Source organism: Capricornis sumatraensis, chromosome 12 (genome assembly GCF_032405125.1).
Source record: "Capricornis sumatraensis isolate serow.1 chromosome 12, serow.2, whole genome shotgun sequence".
Lineage (NCBI taxonomy): Eukaryota > Metazoa > Chordata > Mammalia > Artiodactyla > Bovidae > Capricornis > Capricornis sumatraensis.
In genome coordinates this window covers 26,210,225-26,235,587 of record NC_091080.1, presented here as the reverse complement: position 1 = coordinate 26,235,587, position 25,363 = coordinate 26,210,225, and the positions used below count along the sequence as shown (strand labels likewise).

The 25,363-nt window shown below is 42.1% G+C and overlaps 1 protein-coding gene across 5 annotated transcripts in view; it reads left to right on the top strand.

The window, feature by feature from the left end:
* LCP1 (lymphocyte cytosolic protein 1) overlaps window positions 1-25,363 on the top strand; it is a 59,830-nt gene that overhangs the window by 20,123 nt on the left and 14,344 nt on the right. For 2 of the 5 annotated variants that reach the window (XM_068984194.1, XM_068984195.1), the window contains exons 2-13: window positions 4,558-4,645; window positions 5,464-5,627; window positions 5,802-5,931; window positions 8,037-8,169; window positions 10,970-11,051; window positions 13,209-13,374; window positions 15,262-15,404; window positions 18,285-18,380; window positions 19,907-20,102; window positions 22,195-22,273; window positions 23,740-23,854; window positions 24,905-25,038. In XM_068984194.1, the coding sequence (XP_068840295.1) occupies window positions 4,582-4,645; window positions 5,464-5,627; window positions 5,802-5,931; window positions 8,037-8,169; window positions 10,970-11,051; window positions 13,209-13,374; window positions 15,262-15,404; window positions 18,285-18,380; window positions 19,907-20,102; window positions 22,195-22,273; window positions 23,740-23,854; window positions 24,905-25,038 (1,502 nt within the window). In that variant the 5' untranslated portion in view covers window positions 4,558-4,581. Of the gene's footprint in view, window positions 1-4,557; window positions 4,646-5,463; window positions 5,628-5,801; window positions 5,932-8,036; window positions 8,170-10,969; window positions 11,052-13,208; window positions 13,375-15,261; window positions 15,405-17,917; window positions 17,945-18,284; window positions 18,381-19,906; window positions 20,103-22,194; window positions 22,274-23,739; window positions 23,855-24,904; window positions 25,039-25,363 lie in introns of those variants that run through there. The other 3 variants (XM_068984196.1, XM_068984198.1, XM_068984197.1) reach the window with 3 other exon arrangements.

Sequence of the window (25,363 nt, the reverse complement as noted above, 5' to 3'; positions counted from 1 at the left end):
ACTGTGGGACATTACAAGAAACACAGAACTTGCATTTATTACACCCCATGAATGTCCTCTTACCCAGTTTGGGTGAAGGTACTGCTCTCAGGCCTCAGTTCTGCTGCCCTAAGAAAACTGACTTTTCTCACATAGATAGAACGAATTGTGTAAGTGACAGCTCCTTTTTAGCATTTAACCTCTGGAGAACTTGGAACTAGATTTTCACAATGTGCAGTGTTGGAAGTATTAAGGCTCCCCCTCGCCGTTGTCTTATTTCACCCGTGCTTATTGCTGCTTCTGCTTGATCACATTTTATTGGGTGTAGGTCTTAGGCTTGGGTCTGTCCTTGTAACTGGGCTCAAGTTGGTTTTGGAACAAGTGCATGGTACATGTGGGTGTACTCAGTCATGTCCGACTGTTTGCAACCCCATGGACTGTAGCCCGCCAGGCTCCTCTGTCCCTGGGATTTCGCAGGCAAGAATACTGGAGTGGGTTGCCATTTCCTTCTCTGGGGGAATATTGAAATATTCCTGACCCAGGGATTGAACCCATGTCTCTTACATCTCCTGGCTTGATTTTTAAAAAGGAAACGAACAATAACAACAAACCTCAAGGGAAGAAAGAAAAGAAGGAAGGGAGGGATGGAGGAAGGGAGGGAGGAAGACACAGAAACAGACAAGCACAAAAGGAAGGAAGAGAAGTGAAGGCAAGAAAGTCAGGTAACCGGTGCCACCGGGCGCTGAGGTTGTTGTGATGGGTGAGATTGCATTTCCTTACAGTTAAGCTCTCAACAGCTTCTACCTTCTGTCAGGAAACCTAATGGGCCAATACCTTTTTAGATATAAGGTAAATAATAATACCATAGATGCTTTTGATAATAAAAGATTGAAATAATAGCAATATATATAATTCTACATTATATATATATATAAAAAATGGAAATACTAACCATATATAACTTAATTATATATTGAAATAACAATATAAATTGAAATAGTAACAATATATAGAATCCCATAATTTAAAGGAATCGAAATAATAACAATATATATAATTCCACAGTTTTAAAGTCATGCTCTTTGGAGTTCCCACTAATGTGTAAGATGGCAAGAAGATGGGATGGTGGAGGTAGGGGGGGAGCATTTGGGTTATTTTCAACCGAAGTCTTTCAGAATTGTTTTTTTTTAATTGGATTTACAATATTATATTTTACTATAGTAATTATTTTATGTTTAATTTTATATTTATATTTTAATGATATTTAGTTTATATAATAATTTACAATATTGTATTAGTTTCAGGTGTACAGCACCGTGATTTCTTTATAAATGTCTGTTCTTTTTCAGATTCTTTTGCATTTTCACTTATTACAAGGTATCAAATATAGTTCCCTGTGCTATTCAGTAAATCCTTGTTGTGTATGTATTTTATATATAGTACTGTGTATCTGTTAATCCCATACTCTTAATTTATCCCTCCCCAGAGTTATTTTTTGTTAGCTGTTGTTTACATGTAAGGATTCTACTCACAGAGGGTTGCTTAGGAAAATGAAAGTTTGAAACTACTAATACATGTGATAAATGTATGTGGCAGTACACTGAGCTGGTGAATAAGGGATGTGTATTTGCAAAATTGAGCATAATGCATTTTTTTTGGCCAGCAGTTTTGTGTTAAAGCTGTTCGCTGTCTTGTGTGGTTGGTTGTCACTGAGAAAAAGTACAGCAGAAACGAAGTGCAAATATAAAAAAGGAAATCCATTTAAAACAACATTCTGTCACAAACTTTAAATATTTTTTAAAGTTAGTAACGTCACTAAAATGGCCCAAATGTAGATAGAAACACTTCTTCTTCTACACTCTCACCCCACTTATCCCTTCCCCACTGGGGAATTCCATAAGCTTTAATGGAACTCCTATTTGAAACACGGGCCTGTGAATTAGCTACTGCGTTAGTCCCTCAGTCGCTTCGACTCTTTGCTACCCCACGGACTGTCGCCTGCCAGGCTCTTCTGTGCATGGAATTCTCCAGGCAAGAATACACTAGTTCAGTTCAGTCACTCAGTCGTGTCTGACTCTTTTCAACCCCATGAATTGCAGCACGCCAGGCCTCCCTGTCCATCACCAACTCCCGGAGTTCACTCAGACTCACGTCCATCAAGTCGGTGATGCCATCCAACCATCTCATCCGTTGTCATCCCCTTCTCTTCCTGCCTTCAATCTTTCCCAGCACCAGAGTCTTTTCCAATGAGTCAACTCTTCGCATGAGGTGGCCAAAGTACTGGAGTTTCAGCTTTAGCATCAGTCCTTCCAAAGAACACCCAGGACTGATTTCCTTTAGGATGGACTGGTTGGATTTCCTTGCAGTCCAAGGGACTCTCAAGAGTCTTCTCCAACACCACAGTTCAGAAGCATCAATTCTTCGGCGCTCAGCTTTCTTCACAGTCCAACTCTCACATCCATGCATGAATCCCAGGGACGGGGTAGCACAAATTCAGACACGACTTAAGTGCCTGAGCAGCAGACAAGCGTATAATCCAATTTCTGTTGTATTCTCTTTCTACCCACTAGAGGGCAGCAATCATGCATAGGGAAAGGGAAATTACTCCAGTACTAGCAAAGTTTCTTAGCCAACACTAGCCTTTCTGAGAACACCTAAAAAGTCCCTCAAATTCCCATTAGACTTATTAGACGATCAGATTCCCTTCCTCTTTTCTAAAATAGTTAGAGAAATTTGATAACTGCCTTTGAAGTTATCTGTTCACTTGGCCAAACATATTCATTTGAAATATGAACATAAACATATCTCTAAAAATACCATTTATGTGAAAATTGTGTTTTAGTCATATATATCTGTGTTTCAAACTACTCCAAAATGTCGAGATTTTAAACCCATCTCTCAATTCTCTTGGTATCAGAATTCTGGGCAATTCTGCTTCATGTGATGTTGTCTGGGACTGTGTTCATCCAGGGGCTCAAATGGGCTGGAATGTCCAAATTGGCCCGCTCTGCTGGCTGGCAGTTGATGCTGGCTGCTGCCTGGGAGCTCAGCAGGGACCATTAACCAGAGCATCCAATTATCATACTTCCTGTGGTTTAGACATCTCAGAGCATGGGAGTTGGTTTCCAAGAGGGACCAACCCAAGGATGAGCATCCCAGAAGGAGGGAGCATTCCCAAAGGCAAGAAGCACAAGTTTCCAGCCCAGACATGGCTTCTCCAGCCCTCTAAATACTAACAGCAGTCACAGAGTCAGCCTAGATTCAAGGAGAGGAAATCAGCTCCATCTCCTGACGTGAGGAGCAGCCTGGATCACAGGGAGGATGTGGACCATCTTTCAGTTCAGTTCAGTTCAGTTCAGTCGCTCAGTCGTGTCCAACTCTGTGACCCCATGGACTGTAGCACGCCAGGCCTCCCAGTCCATCACCAACTTCCAGAGTTCACTCAAACTCAGATCCATTAAGTCAGTGATGCCATCCAACCATCTCATCCTCTGTTGTCCCCTTCTCCTCCTGCCTTCGATCTTTCCCAGCTTCAGGGTCTTTTCAAATGAGTCAGCTCTTTGCATCATGTGGCCAAAGTATTGGAGCTTCAGCTTCAACATCAGTCCTTCCAATGAACACCCAGGACTGATTTCCTTTAGGATGGACTGGTTGAATCTCCTTGTAGTCCAAGGGACTCTCAAGAGTCTTCTCCAACACTGCAGTTCAAAAGCATCAATTCTTCAGCGCTCAGCTTTCTTTATAGTCCAACTCTCACATCCATACACAACTACTGGAAAAATCGTAGCTTTGACTAGACAGACCTTTGTTGACAAAGCAATATGTCTGCTTTTTAGTATGCTGTCTAGGTTGGTCATAGCTTTTCTTCCAGGGAGCAAGCATCTTTTAATTTCATGGCTGCAATCACCATCTGCAGTGATTTTGGAGCCCCCAAAAATAAAGTCTGTCACTGTTTCCATTGTTTCCCCGTCTATTAGCCAATGAGACTGGATGCCATGATCTTAGTTTTCTGGATGTTGAGGACCATCTCTGGAGACCAAAAAGTGGAGTCCGGTTAAGAAAAAGGCTATTTCTTTGATAATCAACAAGGACCTTCTGTAGAGCACAGGATGCTCTGCTCAGTGTTATGTGGCAGCCTGGATGGGAGGGGATTTTAGGGGACAATAGGTTGGGAAGATCCTCTGGAGAAGGGAATGGCAACCCTCTCCAGTATCCTTGCCTGGAGAATTCCACGGACAGAGGAGCCTGGCAGGCTTCAGTCCATGGGGTCGCAAAGAGTCGGACACGACTGAGTGACTTTCCCTCACTCACTCATATGTATGTATAGTTGAGTTGCTTTGCTGTCCACCTGAAACTATTACAACATGGTTAATTGGCTAAACTCCAATATAAAATAAAAAGTTAAAAAATTTGAAAAAGATAAAATACGAAAACGTCCATTTCTTACCTTTTGGGAAGATAAGTATAAGTCATAAGGGGTGCAAAGAAATATTTCTGTACTTAATAAGAATTGCTTCTCGATGTGGTATCTTCAGAGGATGCGCATCGGTCACTCCCTGTGTTGTCCCCTCCTTGCAGAACTGTTGCCTAACGCAGTAAAAGATGGCCAGAGGATCAGTATCCGATGAAGAAATGATGGAGCTCAGAGAAGCTTTTGCCAAAGTGGGTGAGTGAACCTGATACCTCAAGTCACACAATTCTCTCCTTTTTTCGGTAGCTTCAGGACAGAATCAATGACTGGTAACATGAGCAAAATACTAGAAAGGGCAGGACAGTGGTATTGATTACAGGAGCTAGGGAAATATTTTTGAAAGCTATTCTTCAAGAAAATTACTTCTTTCTCTATCAAAATGTGGCATATGAGCCTTTTTTTCACCTGTAGCTTTTCCTGGAAATGGCCACTAAGTCTCAGCTTTTATAGCTTGTCTGCTTTTTAAAAAATTTCCTGTGTTTTAATGGTATTCCTTACTTCCCAGATGACGCAGTGGTAAAGAATCCATCTACCAATGCAAGAGATTAGAGTGTGATCCCTGGGTCGGGAAGATCTCCTGGAGAAGGAAATGGCAGCCCACTCCAGTATTCTTGCCTGGAGAATCCCATGGACAGAGGAGCCTGGCAGGCTGTAGTCCATGGAGTGCTTATAGAGTCAGACATAACTTAGTGACTAAACAGCAACGAACACTTTTTCTTAATCTGTAGCTCCAAGTCTGTGATTTATTTTCACATCTTTCTGTAAGAGTCTCTTCAGCTTGTTGTCAAAATCTCTTTGTTGAAATTTTGACTCTTGGGTGTTGGGAATGATGCTAATACCCATTTATAATAGCAACAGGTCCCTTGTGAGATTCTGACTTGGCATGGGGTCAGCTCACAACCCCTGAATGAGCCCCTTTCCCACCCACTGTCCTCCCATCAGGCCTTCTCTCGCCTCTCTTCGTGCTGTAACCCAAATTGCCCTGAGCCATCAGCTCCTCGTTTGCTTTACAGATACCGATGGCAACGGGTACATCAGCTGCAATGAGCTGAATGACTTGTTCAAGGCTGCCTGCTTGCCTCTGCCTGGCTACAGGGTGAGAGAAATTACAGAGAACCTGATGGCCACAGGTGACCTGGACCAGGATGGGAAGATCAGCTTTGATGAGTTTATCAAGGTGAGTATGACGCGGAAGCCAAGGGGATGCATTTGAAACGTGGAAGTTCAGTTTGAGAACTACCAGCAATACCAAACACAGTCCCGTCTTTCTAGCTTCAGCATGGCTTATCGTTTCCTTTATGGTTTTCTACATCACAGGGTAGGTTTCTAAAGAGACGTTATGTTTTTGCAGGTTTTTCATGGCCTGAAAAGCACAGAGGTTGCCAAGACCTTTAGAAAAGCTATCAATAAGAAGGAAGGGATTTGTGCGATCGGGGGCACTTCCGAGCAGTCTAGTGTTGGCACCCAACACTCGTACTCAGGTAGGTGTACCAGCCTGGGAGCTGGGAAGCAGAGGTGGAGAGATGGTTGGGATGAACTGGGGATAAGGGGAGAGGGAACCATGTCCAAAGGATCCACGTCTTTTGTGGTTACAGATTCCAGATTCAGCATTCAAACCTAAAGGGTGCAAAGAGAAGTTAATCTGGGTTTATTAACTACTGCTTATCGTCCTGTGTATAAGTGGGCCCACAGTTCTGGCTCTAGTTAGGGTCCAATGCCAAATAATCTCATCAGCATTTAAAAAGTATATTACAGGGACTTCCCTGGTGGTCCAGTGGCTAAGATCCTGTACTCCTAATACAGGGGCCTGGGTTCAATCCCTGGTCAGGGAACTAGATTCCACCTGCCACAGCTAAGACTCAGTGCAGCCAAATAAATACATGAATTAAAAAAAAAAAAGAGTTAAAAAGCATATTAAAGGCTGCCAAAACTCCTTTGTAAATCTTTTGAACAAAAAGGCTTCTACCTCCAAAATTCATGATGGTTCTTAATTCTTGCTGAGCAGTCCAAAAAAAAAAAAATTGTGTTTTCATTGATTTGGAGGAAAATTGTGTATTTATTCTGAAGGCTGCCATCCATCAGCCTTCATGGAAACTTCTAATGGCCCAAACAGTACAGTAATCCAATAATTCCAGTAATTCCTGAGGTCTTCAAAACACAGTTTGATCTTAAAGATCAGCTCATGGTTATGTATCATTCTTAATGGCAAAGACCAAGTTCAGCCTTTTATTTTTAAACATAGCAAATTTTACAGGCTTTGCTTTGTAAATGTGCATAGGAATCTTCAAGACAATAATATACTATGCAATGTTTCCCAAACTGTTGTGACTCAAAATTCTTCTGAGGGACATTCTTGCTTTCAGTAATGCACAATTTGGGAAACACAGTGCTGACTTGAGGCTTTCTTAAAATTTCTAAAGTCAGTTTCTAGCAGCTTTACTGATATGAAAGAAATATCATATCACCATATCACAAGTGATTTCATTTCACAGCAATTTCATTATACAGTTTTCCCCCACTATCTGAAAGTACAGCATTTCTGTGAAACCTTCTGTAAACCAAAGTGGTGCAAAGTGAAGAAGCAGTTACCTTAGGTCATATCTTGCTGATGGATGCACGGAATACACTGAGATGAGACGGATGCTCACAGACTCAGTTCAGAGCGATGGCAGCTTGATGCTGGGAGGCTGTGTGTAGTCCCAAGAAAGGAGCTGGGCGGTGGTCCTCTCCTTGCTGGGATACCCACTGCTTCTGCAAAACAAACACTGAGCACTATTTTTACTTTTCCCCTTTCTTCATAAAAGCAAAAATCCCCTGCGAATGTCTTGTGGTGGGGAAAAACAGGTACTGATGTAGCTCTTTTGCAAAAACATGGTCTCATAAAGTGAACTTTGGAAAAGCAGAGATGCCTGTAATTGTATAAAGCATCTCAGAGACATTACAAAGATTGCCTGTGATCACCCCACACTGAAAGCAGCAGGGCGAGAGACGGAACCCTGAGTTTTATCATGTAAGCATTGGACTGTATTCATATTTAGATTGTATAGAAATATAAATAAACACTTAATTATTTACATATATAAAAATAGATAGTGGCTCAGACAGCAAAGAATCTGCCTGCAATGCAGGAGACCTGGGTTTGATCCCTGGGCTGGGAAGATTCCCTACGCAGGGAGTAGGAAATGGCAACCACTCCAGTATTCTTGCCTGGGAAATTCCATGGTCAGAGGAGCCTGGTGGGCTATAGTCCGTGGAGTTGCAAAGAACTGAACATAACTGGGTGACTTTCACTTCACTTCACTTCATTTTTGCATTTACTTCTAAACATATTTGCATATCTATAGCTTCTAAATTTGCTTCCTATATGTATGTTTTATGACTTGGACATAAAGCAGATTCTGTGCCTATTTCCCAAATCGTATGAGATTTTTTTATTATCAATAAATGTGAGATGATAGGATAATGGACCAGATGAACCTCACTATTCTCTTCTGGGCATGAGAATCTGAGAGCTATGTGTGTATACGATTTTGCTTGTACCAGATTTTCACTTTGCAAATAAGTCACTTTAATCATTTACTTGCAGAGGAAGAGAAGTATGCCTTTGTCAACTGGATAAACAAAGCCCTGGAAAATGACCCTGATTGCCGGCACGTCATCCCTATGGATCCTAACACCAATGATCTCTTCAGTGCTGTTGGAGATGGCATTGTGCTTTGGTAAAAAAAAAAAACAAAACACTCCCTTCTTGGCTTCCAAAAGTTTCCCTAAAATTTTCTGGAATACCCACCATCACTGTGTTGATCGTTTTAGGCTCACTTCCTTTGATGCTTAGCTGGATCTGATGCTTTTCTGGATTTTCATGTGGAAGGTCCAGGAGAGCAAACTGATTTCAAAAGCAGTTTATGGGACTTCCCTGGTAGTCCGGCAGTTAGAACTTCCGCATCCAGTGCAGGGGGTTGGGGTTCAGTCCCTGGTCAGGGATCTAAAATCCCACAGGCCTCTCAGCCAAAAAACCAAAATATAAAGCAGAGGCAATACTGTAACACATTCAGTAAAGACTTAAAAATGGTCCACTTTTTGTTTTTAAAGCAACTAATAATGAAAAATATAAAACTACTCTCACTCGGGTAGAGGAGAAGGAGGCATAGATCAGAGAGAAACGTGAGCACAGGGCCATAGGGACACAAGGTCAATAGCAGTTACTTTTGGATTCTATGCCATTCTTCTTCATCTGAGCACGGCCCGTCATGAGAGTGCATAGAATTGAATAGGAAACAGCAGCATGATGATGGAAGCATCCAGCGCCAGTCCTCAGGCAGAGGGACTGTTGCGTGGTGCTCACATGCTGGGGGCGCCTGGAAGAGGAGGGCTATGTTCTCTCCACGGGAGGCCTCTCAGCGCCAGCGGTCCGTTCAGGACGGTGTCTTTGAAAGAGCCACTGTGGCTGTTGCTTTGGCAGCCTCTCTGACATCGTGAGACGTGGTGTAATTGAGGAGGCTTGAAATGCCTCATCTCAGGTGGGCTCAGGAATTGAAGGAAAGGATGAGTGGGCAGGACTTTAACCAACCCCCCTCCCCCATCCTTCCTCTGCTCTGACCAGAGCAATTGCATTTTATTTATTAGAGTTCACTGTGAGATTTCATTTTTAAAAAGTTCAACTTAAAAAAAAAAAATGACATCAAAAACCTAGTGCACAGGATGAGGTCCTGACTCTCTCCGCGGGTACCCCATGCATCGCCTGGTCTTCTCTCAGTCTCCTAGCCTCGCCTGCCAAGGCCTGCCTGACTCAGGCCCCCAGTCCAGGGTACCAGTGAAGGGTTCCATGAGTAGCCATGCTCACTCTTCCCCAGATGCAGCCTGCTTCCATCTTGCAACTCCGGCTTTGCCTTTTATTTTGCTTTTTAAGAATGCCCTTCCCCACCCTCTCCTCCTACGTTAATCCATTTGCTATAAAGGTTTCTGGTCTGTTCCAGCTCCTAGTGATCTCTCCCTTCACTGAATTCTTAAAGTTCGTATAGTTTGTAGTCCTTTGGGAGCCATTATAGTGTTCTGCTTTGGACTGTTAACGTAACTTTTAATACCCCTATCTTTTGTCTCTGAAATTTGACTATAAGCTTTTCTTTTTAATAAATAAATAAAATAAATTTATTTATTTGGCTACACTGGGTCTTAGTTGCAGAACACAGGATCTTCAATCTTAATTGGGGCATGCAGGGTCTTTTTAGTTGAGGCATGCAGTATCTAGTTCCCTGACCGGGGATTGAACCCTGGCCCTCTCCACTGGGAGCATGGCGTCTTAGCCCCTGAACCACCAGGAGTGTCCCCCAACTATAAGCTTTTCAAAGGCAGGGATATCTTTTTCTTTTCTAAGCCATGCTGCTCTCCTACCATCTCTCATAGCTTCTAGTTCACCATTAGTTTCATACTTTTCAAATAATGATTTAGGGGTTTGTTTTGCCTAAATTTCAGTAAAGTGCTTTTTCTTTAAATAATGTACACACACACACACACACACACACACACGCCAAAGTTGTGGAAATACATATTTAAAGAACAACCATAAGAAAAGGTAGTTGCTTAAAAATTGTTAGGCAAGATGTCAATGCTGATTTCTTTTATTAAAAAAAAGGAATAACCACATTCAAGTTTATTATTCTTTGATTTTGTTGTTGTTCCCTTGGATTTTTTCCCCCAACTTCTTTAAATAAGATGGAAGTGGCCAAAGAACTTTTATTTTTAATAACCTCATGGAGGTTTAGTAGTCAAAGTCACTCAGTCGTGTCCTACTCTCGCGACCCCATGGACTGCAGCCTGCGAGGTTCCTCTGTCCATGGGATTCTCCAGGCAAGAATACTGGAGTGGGTTGCCATTTCCTTCTCCAAAGGTGAAGGAAAGGTTTAAATCCCTCATGGAGGTTAAACCAATGCAAAGTGGATAAAATCAGTTTTTCATAAATGATAATTGTTTATTTTGAATGTCTGGTCAATATATTAGAAACTTAAGTGTCAGACATTTCTAAAGTACAGATACTGTAATGATTACAGGAGATAATAAAACATTTCACCCTATGGTTAGTTGAAGGTATAGAGTTTGACCAGATATCAAATAGAAATTTAGACATTATATACACTCAGATTGTGTATGGATAATCTTTTACACGGTGGGGGCAAGTCTCATGACTGAGAAAGAGAAGAACTCATGGAGAATTTGCTTTGGCTATCCACCCAGAATTTCCTAATGAAAGGAACCAGAATAATTTTTCAGTTTTCTGGTGAATGAATGAAGGATGATCCTTATTTCTTGCTTCACTATATTAGTAAGACTTCAAGGAGGATTAACCTTTTCCACAGATAGTTTGAATCTAGTTACAGTTGCATGACCGATTTTATATTTGAACACTGAGCAGCGTACATATTGGTGCTGTCTTATCTGCTTATGGCATCACTAGAATTTAAATTCCATGTCATTAGGCTCTTTTGTTTAGAAGCCTGCTTTCTTTCATTGTTTCTCTTTCAGTAAGATGATCAATCTGTCAGTGCCGGACACAATTGATGAGAGGACAATCAACAAAAAGAAACTCACCCCTTTCACCATTCAGGTACATCTTCCCTGTGTTACCTTGATTAATGTAGCATTGTGCTTAGAAGGCATGGATCATCACTGCCAAGCCGAGCTTTTTCAGATGCTCAAACATTATTCCTCCAACCCAGGTTGTGGGCTGGTGATCTGTCATGATCAGTGGGCACAGGGGAAAACATTTTTACTTCGTCTTTTATTAATATAGTGGGGCTAGGGGGAGTTGGTGAGTGTTAGTCGTTGGGGGTAGACTTTGTTTGTTTTGGCCACTTATGAATAAAATTCACACTGGCTCAAGTTTTAACTCAGACTTCCCCTGGCAATTTATCTTTGAGCGGATGCCAGATACACAGCATTTTATCTGAAAAGATTAGCCTTTCTAAGAAGTGAGGTGGTGAACACGGGAAGTGCTCCAGCAGCCTCCACAGTGGTGAAGGGCGCAGCCGCCAGTGTGATAAATATAACTTATTTTTATGCCTTCGATTTGTTGATTAACTGGAACAGTGACTGGTAGTAAGTAAGCTGCGTTTCTGTGCTGTGTTCCAGCGTTTTAACATTATTGTAATCTTCTCGCTTGGAAGCCACGTCTCACTTCTTAAATCATGGACAATAAATTATGTCCTGTTTGGATTTAAGCAACCCTGTGTTCCTAAAAAATGGAAGCCATGATCAAAGCAAGAACTATGATTAAATGTTTATGAAGGCACTTAACGTCGTATTTAATCTTGCTGTTAAATTTTAGTCTTTGCCATAACTGGACCCCGTATTTTTTTACTTGTCATCTGAGCTCTGTGTGTGCTTGCTCAGTTGCTCAGTTGTGCCCGGATCTTTGTAACCCCAGGGACTGTAGCCCACCAGGCTCCCCTGTCCATGGGATTTCCCAGGCAGGAATATTGAAGTGGGTTGCCATTTCCTGCTCCAGGAGATCTCCTCGACCCAGGGATCGAACCCACATCTCCGGCGTCTCCTGCATTGGCAGGCAGGTTCTTTACCGCGGAGCCACCTGGGAAGCCCTTTCTTCTGATAGTTCTCTTCCAAATTCCCTGGTGGCCTGTGTTTTGTTTTGTTTTCGATTTATCATGAAAACAAGTTCTATAGATCTTTGATTCTGGTAAGTCCTGCTTTGCAGACCCAGAATAGTAGTACAGTTGAGCCTTGAACAACAGGAGGGTTGGGGTGTCAACCCTCTGCTCCATCTGAAATCTGAATATAATTTACAGTCAGTGCTTCCTGTACTTGCTTCTTCCATAACCACGGTTCTTCATCTGTGGATTCGACCAGCCATGGATCGTGTAGTACTATAGCATTCACTATATTTATACATTGCAGAAGGAAATGTGTACTCTGGTATTCGTGCCTGGAGAATTCCATGGGTGGAGGAGCCTGGTGGGCCCTAGTCCATGGGGTCACAAAGAGTTGGGCACGACTGAGTGACTAACACAATATTTATACATAGTGGGTCCATACACTTATGTGGGTCTGAGCAGCTCAAACCCATGGCTTTCAAGGTCAGCTATATAAAAACCCTGATTGAAAACTTCATTGACCCTATTCCAACTGTATACGTGTTACCTTACACAGATTGTTATTAGTTTATAAGAACATATAATCTGTATGAATGTGGGTAGGCATATGGGTGTTTGTATATATGTTGTGTGTACTCAAGGACCCTAGATATTATGGATACTCAATAAATTATCCTAGTAAAAACCACCATGTCTTTTCCAGGAAGTTGATTTGTATCTTTTTCAGTCCTTCAATATCCAGTCTGCAAGTCAAAAAGCTTTATTGGTATTCTCTTTTATGACCTTGATTTACATCAACAGCTGGGTTATTAACAATAACCGGTGACAAGACAGTGACTGTCCTCAGAGGCGCCCCTTTGCTGCTGGCTGATGGAGATGCTGAGTGTGGCGGCTCCATCACAGAGCGGTGTGAAAAAATGGGGCTCGTGAGTTTCACCCTGAGCAGGGTGAGCTGCCTGAGCCTAGTGCCTAGGTGGCTAGACTTTCTCTTCCAGATATTCCTGCTTTTTTCCGATATTTAAGCCTAGTGAAGACAATGCCTCTAGACCTGTGAACTTTCCAGAAGCAAAACACTGTTGCTTTGCCAATCAGTAATGATCATTTGGCATCTGCAAAGTCAAAAAAAAAAACTTGCATTATTTTTTCTTCTTCAGGAAAATTTGAACCTGGCTCTAAACTCTGCCTCAGCCATTGGGTGCCACGTGGTTAATATCGGTGCTGAGGACTTAAAGGAGGGGAAGCCTTACTTGGTCCTGGGACTGTTGTGGCAGGTCATCAAGATTGGGTTATTTGCCGACATCGAGCTCAGCAGAAACGAAGGTACGAGCAAAGCCTCAAACGTGAATAATGGCCTGACTTTTCGTTAATGCCGATGTTGAGGTTGTACAAGGAAGATGTCATGAGTTGTCAAGCTCAGAATCTTCAGGGTTTGAAACTATAGTTATATCCAGTCCATTTTACTATAACACATTCTGTCCACACTGCCCAGACTTTTTAAAGCAACAGAGCAAATGCCTTTTAAAGACCACAGACTCATAAGGAGGCTTGCTTAGAACCTGTAGCTCTGTCTAGCTGTCTGGGCCTCCAACCTCAAGAGCTCTTCTGAGTTCACTTCACCTTTAGATGCTTTGCAACAAATTAGGCTATTTTAAACTTGGATGTTACAAAGCGATTCGCATTCATAGACTGCAGTGATAGTACCAGATTAGGAGAAATGCAGTCTCTTTTTACCAGGATTATAGGAAATTATATTTAGGGGTTCAGAGTTCTCAACCAAGGATTGGAGCTGTCAGTCTTACTCCATCCGCTCTCAGCATCCTAAGTGTGTCAACAGTTCAGCCTGTCCCTTGGACAGTAGTAGTTGCTGCTGCTGCTGCTGCTAAGTCACTTCAGTCGTGTCGGACTCTGTGCGACCCCATAGACGGTAGCCCACCAGGCTCCCCCTTCCCTGGGATTCTCCAGGCAAGAACACTGGAGAGGGTTGCCATTTCCTTCTCCAATGCATGAAAGTGAGAAGTTAAAGTGAAGTCGCTCAGTTGTGCCCAACTCTTATCGACCCCATGGACTGCAGCCCACCAGGCTCCTCCATCCATGGGATTCTCCAGGCAAGAGTACTGGAGTGGGGTGCCATTGCCTTCTCCGGACAGTAGTAGTAGACCTTGACAGATACCAATACTAAGCACTGTTACCTTTCATTTTTCCTGTATAGATCCTAGTAATATGAAATCTGTAGCCAGATTCTGGCCTTTAGTTATATATACATTTTATTAATATGTCCAAATCAAAATACCCAGTGAAGACTTCTGGGGTACCATTTGAAAACCAGTGTATTATATTAAACAGAATATAAAGAATTAAAAAGCAAATAGGGAAACTTAGAACACATTAGAAAGAATATTGATTTGCAAATAATGATCTCAGCTACATTTAGACCTCGCTGAGCAGAAGTGATTTAATTCATCCGGGAAACACAGAGGAAAGAGTTAATTGCACTTTTTTGACTTGCTGTCATTATGCAGGTAAGCATTTGAAATATAAAATGCCTATGGAAATAAACAAGAGGACATTGTCGTTATCACAAAACTGGTCTCTTAAAAGTAAAAATGTCCTATCATGAAATGTGTTCTAACAGACCCAGCAGAGTATCCTGAGTCGACAGGCTTGATTATTCCCACAGCTCTGCCCCTGTATTCCTAGGCATAGAGCTGACACTCATTGGTGTCATGCCTTTTCCACCCATAGAGGCTTCCCTGGTGGCTCAGATGGTAAAGAATCTGCCTGCAATTCTGCAGGAGACCCAGGTTCGATCCATGGGTCAGGAAGATTGTCTGGAGAAGGGAATGACTACCCATTCCAGTATTCTTGCCAGGAGTATTCCATGGACAGTCTGGATGTCACAGAGTCAGACACGACTGAGCAACTCACAGTTTCACTTTCTTCCCCACCCCCAAAAGGGGGATAATAAATAGGCTCGTAATACCTTATACCTCTTTTTAGGGAATAATACCAAGATGTTTATTCTATGGGCAAGGCTATACATCCCTTTATCCCAGAGAGATAGCTTGGAACCTTTGCCTTCCCAGCAGGGCTCAGTTTAAGTTGTCACTAACCCCCCACCGCTGATCCCCTGCATTTATTTAATTTGTCACTGATCCCCCTCCAAGTATCCCCTGCGTTCATTTTTCTCCGGTCTTTGTGTGTCTTCAGCGCTGGCTGCTCTTCTGAGAGAAGGGGAGAGCCTGGAAGACCTGATGAAGCTCTCTCCCGAGGAGCTCCTGCTGAGATGGGCTAACTACCACCTGGAAAATGCAGGCTGCAACAAAATCAACAACTTCAGCAGCGACATCAAGGTAGGAGGACTGGAGTTGGAACGCGACTAAAACCACAGCAGCGGAGGGAATAGGCGTTAATGGAGACAGATAAAGATATGGGCTTCGTCTCTTCAGAAGTTCCAGGGCTGGTTGGAGTGGCCGGTGCTGCTTTGGAGCCTGTGCCGTTCTCAGGCCCGTGTCAGCCCCAGCTCTGGGCCACGTGCAGCTGTGTCCGAGGCCCTAGTCACTGCATGGCATCAAACGTGATGGGTGTTCCCTAGAGTTTCAACATCCCAATACAGTGGGATGAGGGTGAAACAGACAAAGGGCAAGAGATAAGACTGATTTTTAGGTGAAGAGAGTCACCATAGGATTCTAATGTCTTTCTGATTTTGTCAACGGGAGCATCAGATGGGGATTCCTTTCCAAAGAAAATCAAACCAGGATTACTCTTCTAATTACACTAATCATAGCAAAGACTGCACGCCAGGTACTGTTCTAACTGCCTTATGCATGTATCAACTCCGCTAATCCTCACAACACGTCTTTGAGATAAGGGTTATTCTTTCCTCATTTTGCAGGTGAGGAAACCAAGGTAAAGAGAATATAAGGAACTTGTTCAAGTTCACAGAGTTGGAGAATGGGGCCCGGGCTCCAGTTGCCCAGTTGATCTCCATGGTCCTTGACCACCATACACAGTGGCCCTCTAAAAATAATTTGTAAACTTCTTGAAAGCTTTGCATTTGTAGAAACCAGAGTGATACTGTAAAGATAACGATTCTGGAAATCATCTGCAATGAGAATTAACCCCAGAAAATGTAGAAGACACAATTAGTCCTACAGCAGGGATCCAAAGGTTGAAAAGTGAAGGAAACACGCTTCATGGTTTGCAAGTTTGTGAAAATTCCATGTCAGGGTGAAAGGACCAGCTTGTTGGCATTGATGACAGATATATCCAGATAGAAAGAGCTTAAGGAGCAGGAAGGAATGTCAGTCCCCAGTAGGAAATGGGATGAGATGCTGGTATGCAATGTGAGGAAAATAATTCAGTCTTCCACTTTCTCAAAAGTTAAAAAGACATTTTCTCTGAAGAGGAAGAGTCAGAGGAAAGGTCACATGACTCACTGAGAGTCAACTCCAGCTTTTAATTCTTGAGTGACAGTTTCCCTCTTTCTCTGGCTTTTAGAATTCAAGGTCTGCCAGGCACAGTACCAGTTTGAGCAAAGCTTCTAGATGGAAAGTCCCCCATTCCTAGGACATCAGCTAATAATGCCGTTTGTTTTTTCTAACTACGCAGGTTCATTGGTTAGGCACATTCTTCTGGCACGAGCAGCCAGCCTAGAATTTGACAGCAGTTGGACAGCATTATCTCCCTCTGCACTCAACAGTTAGACGTGGCCATGATTTCAGCCACACTTTTCAGACGAAATTAGGATGCTTAGTCTGAGCCATGAATGTACCTGATTTCCTGTGCCTGAAAGGCTGTGTTCTTTAGAACATGAGATGGGAGCTGGCAGGCTGAGCACAGGCACTGGGGTCATGGCTGTTCCCCAGGAGCAGCTGCAGCACCACTGAGGTCAGTGCTGAGACATATAAGTCAACGTCTGGCAACTTTAGGGGATGCCTTTAAATCACACCAAGTCAGCAAAGGAGGGGAAAACACCCAACACAGAGTGAGTGAAGCACGTTTCTTAGAGTCCCATGGAGTCAGATGACTCTTAGCAAAGCTAAACAGATGTGGCACGTGACGTGCAGATTTTATTCATGCCTAACATCTGCCTGGTGGCTCAGATGGTAAAGAACCCGCCTGCCAATGCGGGAGACCCGGGTTCGCTCCCTGGGTCGGGAAGATCCCCTGGAGAAGGAAATGGCAACCCACTCCAGTATTCTTGCCTGGAGAATCCCAAGGACGGAGGAGCCTGGTGGGCTGCAGTCCATGGGGCTGCGAGGGTAGGACACGGCTTAGGAACTAAGCAACCAAACAGCTGCGCGGAACTCTCACTGACTTTGAAAGAGCTATAGCAGAAAGTAAGAGAAGGGGAGGGTAGGAAGAAGAGATGCGAGTCTGGCTCCCGGATGCAGCATCTGTGCCTGGCAGTCTCTTCTCATCTTTCTAAGGTCACAAGGGTGAGCGTACCTCTGGTTTCCTCAGGCTCTAGCCAGTTTTAAAAAACAAACGGAGAGATGTCTTTCAGCGATTTAAATAACAAATTACCTGATAATTTGTATGCTTTCATTGAATGAGACACTTTGGCTGTGATTCGGAAAATTTCTTGTCAATAAACTTATTTCCAGAATCTAAGAAAACGTAAGAATTCAATATCTATATCCTCTCTGAGATAACTAAATTTAATCACTTTTTCTAGCTTCTTGGTCAATATTAAGTGCACTTAATATTTCTCCTTTGGCATAAAGACTGCTTGTGAGTGCTTCAATTTTTTGTCTTTGAAATCTTTTTCTCTTGCTGATTGTCCATTTAAATGTATTTTTAAACTCTGCTTTAAACTTCTGCTTCCTTTTTCTGTCACTTTTTTTTTTAAATTAAATCTTAGCTGACTGACTTCTACAGCAATATAAAGGTATATATATTTTCCTGTATATAATTTAATACATGTAAATAAATTATTTTCTCCCCTGAAGGCAGCAGAATAGTATTTGCTTCTTTGGGTTGCCTTTTATGTATGTCCTGTATTTTTAACTATTATATTTCTTTTAAAAAGAAAGGCAAATAAATATAATATGTAAAGGACAAGTGGAAAATTAAAATTAGTGAATGTTCCCAGCTTTGTTAATTAATTTGCATTCTTGAATGATAGTTGGATAAGAAATGAAATATGTTTGCTTTGGGGAAGTTATTGTTGTGCTAAGTGTGTAATTAGCTATGCCATCTTGTAATTATAATTTCCTCATTTCTCACAGGACTCGAAAGCTTATTACCACCTGCTTGAACAGGTGGCTCCAAAAGGAGATGAAGAAGGTATTCCTGCTGTTGTTATTGACATGTCAGGACTGAGGGTAAGTCCACACCCCAAGTTGTGTGTCAATGCCATTATTCCCCTGCAGTGGCGGTTCCATTGCCCTGCAGGATGCTGGCTCCAGAGGTCCATGAGTGGACATCTCTGCTTAGAGCCCTGTTAAATTTTTAAAAACTGTTAACAGTTTGGGGCAGTAACTGTGGAAAATTGAATCTGGAAATAAACATTAAGCAAGAGGACTGGAGTCCATGCATTGCAACAAAAGATCCTGAGTCACACAGTACAGTTCCTGCATACCACAGCCAGGACCTAACTTGGCCAAAAAATAAATAAGTATTTTTTACAAGAAATTTGAAAGAAAAAAACTCGTTCCTGAATGAGAAGTAAAGTATCTGAAATATATAATCTATAGTATTAACTAGTAAAGCATCATTTTAAGAGATAATTCCAGTTTTAGTAAGTTCTAGTTATCTGAAAATTAGTGCTTTCATAGACTTTTAAGAGCATTAAAAGGCAGTGAACTGTATTTCAACAAAGCTTAAGTCTTCTCTTAAGAGTCTGCTTATAAATGACTAGAAATTCTCTAGTCCTGTTTGAATAGACTTTTAATATGTTAAGGAGTGATGTTCAATCTGAAGTCTGCAAGGCCAAATTGGTATTATATATTTATCAGTGATCCTATGTAGGTTAAATTTTATCTTGTCAGAGTTGCAGGTACACTAGCTGAATGTGGGTAAAGAAGTCAAACTAATCAGAAGCTCTTGTTTGCAGATGTAAATATTTTTAATGAACTAAAATTAACTGTAATGTATTATTTAATAAATGAACTTTTTGTGAAGTCTGTACAAGAAAATTGCCTGGAGAAGGGAATGGCTACCCACTCCAGTATTCTTGCCTGGAGAATCCCATGGACAGAGGAGCCTGATGGGCTACAGTGGGGTTTCAAAGAGTCGGACACGACTGAGTGACTAATGCTACTACTGCTGCTGCTGTGCCAGAAGATAATAAAAAGAAAGCCTAGTGGTTGAAAATAATTAAGATCAACTTAAATGATAAAATTGTAGAATCTATTGCATCTCTTTAAAAACGAGACAACCATTCATCTGAAATGGTCCTGCTCTGTATAAAGATAGGAGGACTCGATTAATTAAGTAGATATTCCTCTTACTCAAAACTCTGATTTGTGTGTGTGTATGTGTGTTAATCACTCAGTCGTGTCTGAATCTTTGTGACCCATGAACTGTAGCCCACCAGGCTCCTCTGTCCATGGGAGGATACTAGAGTATGTAGCCAGTCTCTACTCCAGTGTCTTCCTGACCCAGGGATAGAACCTGGGTCTCCCGCACTGCAGGCAGATTATTTGCTGTCTGAGCTACCAGGGAAGCCCCCTTCTAATTTGGGTCCAGGCAAATAAGAGGAGTGCTTTGCTGTTATTAGGTGTCTACCTGAGGTCGAACACGGAGGGTTTCGGTAAGATGCCCGTCTGCTTTTCATGTTGCCCGTGTCTGCTTTGTGCCCGGAGAAGCTCTGGCGCAGCCTTGAGATGGGTGTCCTCTTCCACTGCAGGAGAAGGATGACATCCAGAGGGCAGAATGCATGCTGCAGCAGGCAGAGAGGCTGGGCTGCCGCCAGTTTGTCACGGCCACAGACGTTGTCCGAGGGAACCCCAAGCTGAACTTGGCTTTTATTGCCAACCTCTTTAACAAATACCCTGCCCTGCACAAGCCTGAGAACCAGGACATCGACTGGGGGGCTCTGGAAGGTAACTGAAAACCAGTTGCGTAAATGTTCTGAGAAGCAGTCACAGTTCTAATTCAAGAGTAATTCAGAATCACCTCCTGAGCAAACATAAGCCCCTCACGTGGGAGATTTGCAAACAAGTCATCCATTCTCTGGTACCTAACAAAGAGAATAAATAGATTAATCAAGTCAATTACAGCCAAGGAGGAATAATCAACTACCATTCTATCGCATCCATTATACATGGGCTTCATCCATTATCAGAATTAAATGTTTTAGGGAAGACAGTGCATTTAATTATTGGATGAAATAAATCCTGAGTTCCAAAAGCCTAATTTATGTACATAATGGACTGAGTGTTAATTCCTAGAGGCAAGAAATTGCAGCCACTTGTCATCTAAAAATGATATTTAACTTATGCTAAGAGGTGCTTACTGAGGTTTTTGTTTTGTCTCTGATTTGGGTAATGGGGGTCATGGAGTAATATTTTGAGGCAAAATCCATGACAGTTATATTTAGGGGGTTAATGCCCTAAACCTAGACAAAAGTCACATAGCTTTTAGTCCGGTTCTAATAGGTGAAGTTGCCAGAGATGTTTCTCTCTTTTTTTCCCATTGTGAATGAGTCCCAATATTGAGATAGAAAAATCAATACAAAAATAATAATCAGTGAATATCCCCAAAGGAAGGAAATCTACATTTTAAAGAACTGATTAATCCTTTTCTACAATGCTTTACTCCAGCTGGAAATGCCAAGTCAATCCATGTTCCATCACTCTGCATTTGTGTGCCTTTCATGTACGGTGGTCAGGGGCCCATGCATTCTGTTGACTACCAAGTTTGTAGCCAAGCCCTCTCATCACCCATTTCCAGCTGCTTCTAGAACATCTACATTTGGGTCCATCACTGTCGCTTGAAATTCAGCGTATTGATCAGAATTATCAATATGAAAAGCAGAATTGATCATTTCCCCCCTCCTGCATTGCCTCTCTGCCCACCCCCCAACCTCCCATCCCATCCACTCTCCTTTAGAAATTCTCCATTTCCATGAATCATACCACACTTTTCTCTCTTCAGTCACCAAAATCCTGGGTTCCCCTTTGGTATCTTCCTCTCCTTCACCCCTAAATCTCTTGAATCAGCAAATACAAAAAATTCTTCCCACAGAATGACTTTTAGATTGTTATTTTTCCTTTCTGCTCTTCTGGACTCTGGCTAAATCATACACCAACTGTTTCAATAGGTCTTAGGGGCCTAGCCCTCCATCCATCAAGCACTTGAATGCGCCCATGTGCTGGTGTCAAACACTCTCCCCTCTGTGTGTTTAATTTAAATGCATATTGCCTTTCAGGAATTTTGCACACTGCTGCCAAACACATCATAGTACTGCTTTCATTATAACTCTGCCTTGCTCGAGAATTTATTATAGTAATTAAAAAATAACCCATAATGACTGTCGTTGTCTAATATATCAACCAAAATCTGCTACCTGACATCCAGAGATCCCCAATTCTGGTTCCAGCCACTAAACAGCCTTATCGGTGTGGACCGTACTACACAGATATCTGGAAAGTCAGTTTCTAACAGACCTTGTCTGTTGTTCCCTTGTGTTCATATTTACATAATCTCCTACCCCGCCCTCCTTACTTGTCCCCCCAAATCGCCTCCTATTTCCTCTTTACCATCTAGATTTTACTAGCCCTCTAAGGTAGAGCTCAAATTGCACTGCCTCCAAATGTAGCCTGTACAATTCTCTCCTTTATCTCAACTCAGATATAAATATCCACCTCATGTGGTAGCCCTCTAGCTTGCATGATCCCTCTTTGATTCTCAAAACACGTATTCTTCCAGAAAGAATGTAAGCCTTTAAGGGACAACCCTAAACAGTTTACCCGCATGGGCTCTTGTACGCTGTTGATACTAATAGTTGCTGTTCTCATTGAATTGAATTGGAAAAAGTTAATGCAGAATAGCAACCCTCATTCAAATCCGTTAGGGTTTTTATATTTTTTAATTCTACTTTCAGTGTTTGTGACAGCTGCTTTAGTTAAACTTTGATCATAAAAAAGCATATTTTCTTGGTGCCTGAAAGATAACTAGTCTTCATTCATTTAGGTGAGACGAGAGAAGAGCGGACATTTAGGAACTGGATGAACTCCTTGGGTGTAAACCCGCGAGTCAATCATCTGTACAGGTAAGAATATTGAGGGCTTCTTCCTGAATATGAGGTACCAAGACCTGTGAAGATGCCCAAGATTTCAAATATCACTGGTGTGCAGTTCTGTTCGAAAAATGTGTGCAGCTCAGTGAGAAGTGGGGAAACGCCGAATTGAGCAGCAGGTGTTGAAAAACTCACTTCCATATACCAACCTTGCTATGTATTTAGTACAGTAAGTCCCCTACATATGAATGAGTTCCATTTGGAGAGGGTGTTCATAAGTCCATTCTGTTCAAAAGTCCAACAAAGTTAGCCTAGGTAACCAACTAACGCAATTGGCTATATAGTACTGTACTATAATAGGTTTATAATACTTTCCGCACAAATAATGCGTTAAAAACAAACACAAAAATAAAAACATTTTTAATCTTACAGCACTTTGGAAAGTATTGTGGTACAGTACAACAGCTGGCACCCAGGGGCTGGCATCAAGTGGGCAGGCAAGAAATAAAGATACTGTACTCTATACGTGCATCCTACGAGCACGTTCAGTCACTCAGTCGTGTCCGACTCTTTGTGACCCTATGGACTGTAGCCTGCCAGGCTCCTCTGTCCGTGGAATTTCACAGGCAAGAATACTGGAGTGGGTTGCCATTTCTTTCTCCAGAGGATCTTCCCAACGCAGGGATCAAACCCACATCTCCTGCATTGGCAGGTGGATTCTTTTCCGCTGAGCCTCCAGGGAAAGTGAAGTGAAATCTCTCAGCCGTGTCCGACTCTTTGTGACCCCATAGACTGTTGCCTACCAGGCTCCTCTGTCCGTGGGATTCTCCAGGCAATAGTACTGGAGTGGATTGCCATTTCCTTCTCCAGGGGATCTTCCCAACCCGGGGCTCGAACCCGGGTCTCCCGCATTCTAGACAGACACTTTACCGTCTGAGCCACCAGGGAAACCTGTACTGTAAAGTACGCAGAAACATAGCCACTTGTAGAGGGTGCAGGCACATGACAGTGTATGCCAGACATGTGCCCTAACTTGTGTGATTGGACATGCAAACATACATTCACGTCTTTGAAAGTTTGCAACTTGAAGGTTCATGTGTTGGAGACTTACTGTACAAAAATCATAATCCAGCAGCAAAAGAGCAAATCGACTCTATGACAGATCTACCTAAGATCTGCTCACAAGCAGGCCACACAGTGAATGTTCAGTTTGTAGGCGTGTCTCCAATGCCATTTGTTGGAGCTGTTTATTTTTCTGGAGAATCTGTATTTCTGCTGAAGAGGCATTAGTGGTCACACCTGGAGGACACTTCTAGGAAACTCCCTCCCTTTCTCTGAGTCAGAATTTCTTCCCCTCTAAAGATGAAGTGACTGATCCCAGTGTGGCCAAGTTCCTGGGAATGTTACTTGAAGTAATGTGTAAAGAATTGCGGGGCCCGCTCCAGGCCCTTCATAAATGTTGGGTATCTGAGAATTCTTTTGTGTTTGTTTTTATTCAGTGACTTATCAGATGCCCTGGTCATCTTCCAGCTCTATGAAAAGATTAAAGTCCCTGTTGATTGGAACAGAGTAAACAAACCACCATACCCCAAACTGGGGGGGAACATGAAGAAGGTAAATGATGGCTCTTGTGAGGGTCTGGTTGTCAAGTGAAGTCATAAGCCCACAAGAGCACTGTGTGAATACTTTTATCAGGAAGCCAAGCTCAGATAAGAAATACTTATCCAGGAATTAACTTAAGAGTACAGCAATCAGAAACCTGAGTGGTTTTTATTAAAGGGAGTTCATTATTTCAGTTGATTGCTTATTTATAATCCCGTGTTAGATGTCTTTACGCATCATGATGTAAAAATTCTAATTAAGATAATTAGAGCAAGCAGAGCTGCGGGGTGCCTTTCCCTCCAGCAAGATCCTCATTCTAATTTTCTAAAGGATCGAAACCTGTGCTCACAGTTTGACATGTACAAATAGTATGTCTCGTGAGAACACATTGTTTTGTAAAAGCAGCCACAACCACGGGGGTGGCACGAACATTTCCCACCATTTATCGTCCCTGTGACCCAGTAATCCATGAATCGTAGCCACGGCAACACCCATCCCACATATGTCGGTCCACTGTGTGCTTACAGGATCTGGATTTTCCAGGTCAGTCTCTACAAATTCAACTATTTTAGGGATATTTTAGACAGGTTATTTAGTATGGCTTTCTGGTTATGTCATGGGGTAGAGCCGTGAAAATGGTCATCATAATAACTCATTTTGGCTTTACACCTGGTACACTATGAATATTTTTTGTTCTTTTGATGATAGTGAGGGGCACTGTTTAAGAAAAGGTGGAAATAAATAAATAAGACTTTCCTGCTGGTCCAGTGGTTAAGACTCCAACCTCCCATCGCAGAGGGTCTGGGGTTTCAATCCTGGTTGAGAAACCAGATCCTGCATGCCGCAACTGAGACCTGGTGCAGCCAAATTAATTTTTTTTAAAAGATGGAAAATTATTTGACTAATTTAGAATCCTAGAACTGCAGAACTAGAGACTTGAGAGATTATTCAGTCTGACCTTATTATTTCATTTTGTGTCTATTTTTATCATCTTACTTCCTCTGGTATTTATCATCAAAGAGATGATGACATTAGATTGTTTCCTTTCCTGCTCATTGACAGCTTGAGAATTGTAACTATGCAGTGGAACTGGGGAAGAATCAGGCAAAGTTCTCCCTGGTTGGCATTGGTGGACAAGATCTCAATGAAGGAAACCGCACCCTAACGTTGGCCTTGGTCTGGCAGTTAATGAGAAGGTAACACAGCTCAGGGAAATGGCATTTTGTTGAACATATTCTTTATTTTTTCACATGTAAGAATTAAAGATTTTAAAATTAAAAAAATAAAAAACTAAAAACTAAATTATATTTATTTTTAATTAATTGATGATTGCTTTACAATATTGGTTTGATTGAATGTATTTTTTAATCTAGAAAAGTACTGGCAAATTTCAGGAATGTGATTTAATCCAGTAAAACTATATTTTAAGCTAAGCTGAAACCCAAAGGAATGTTGTGGGGGGGTGCTGGGCATGTCTTGTTTTTTTTTGTTTGTTTTTTCTTTCGTTTCTATCAGTTTTGT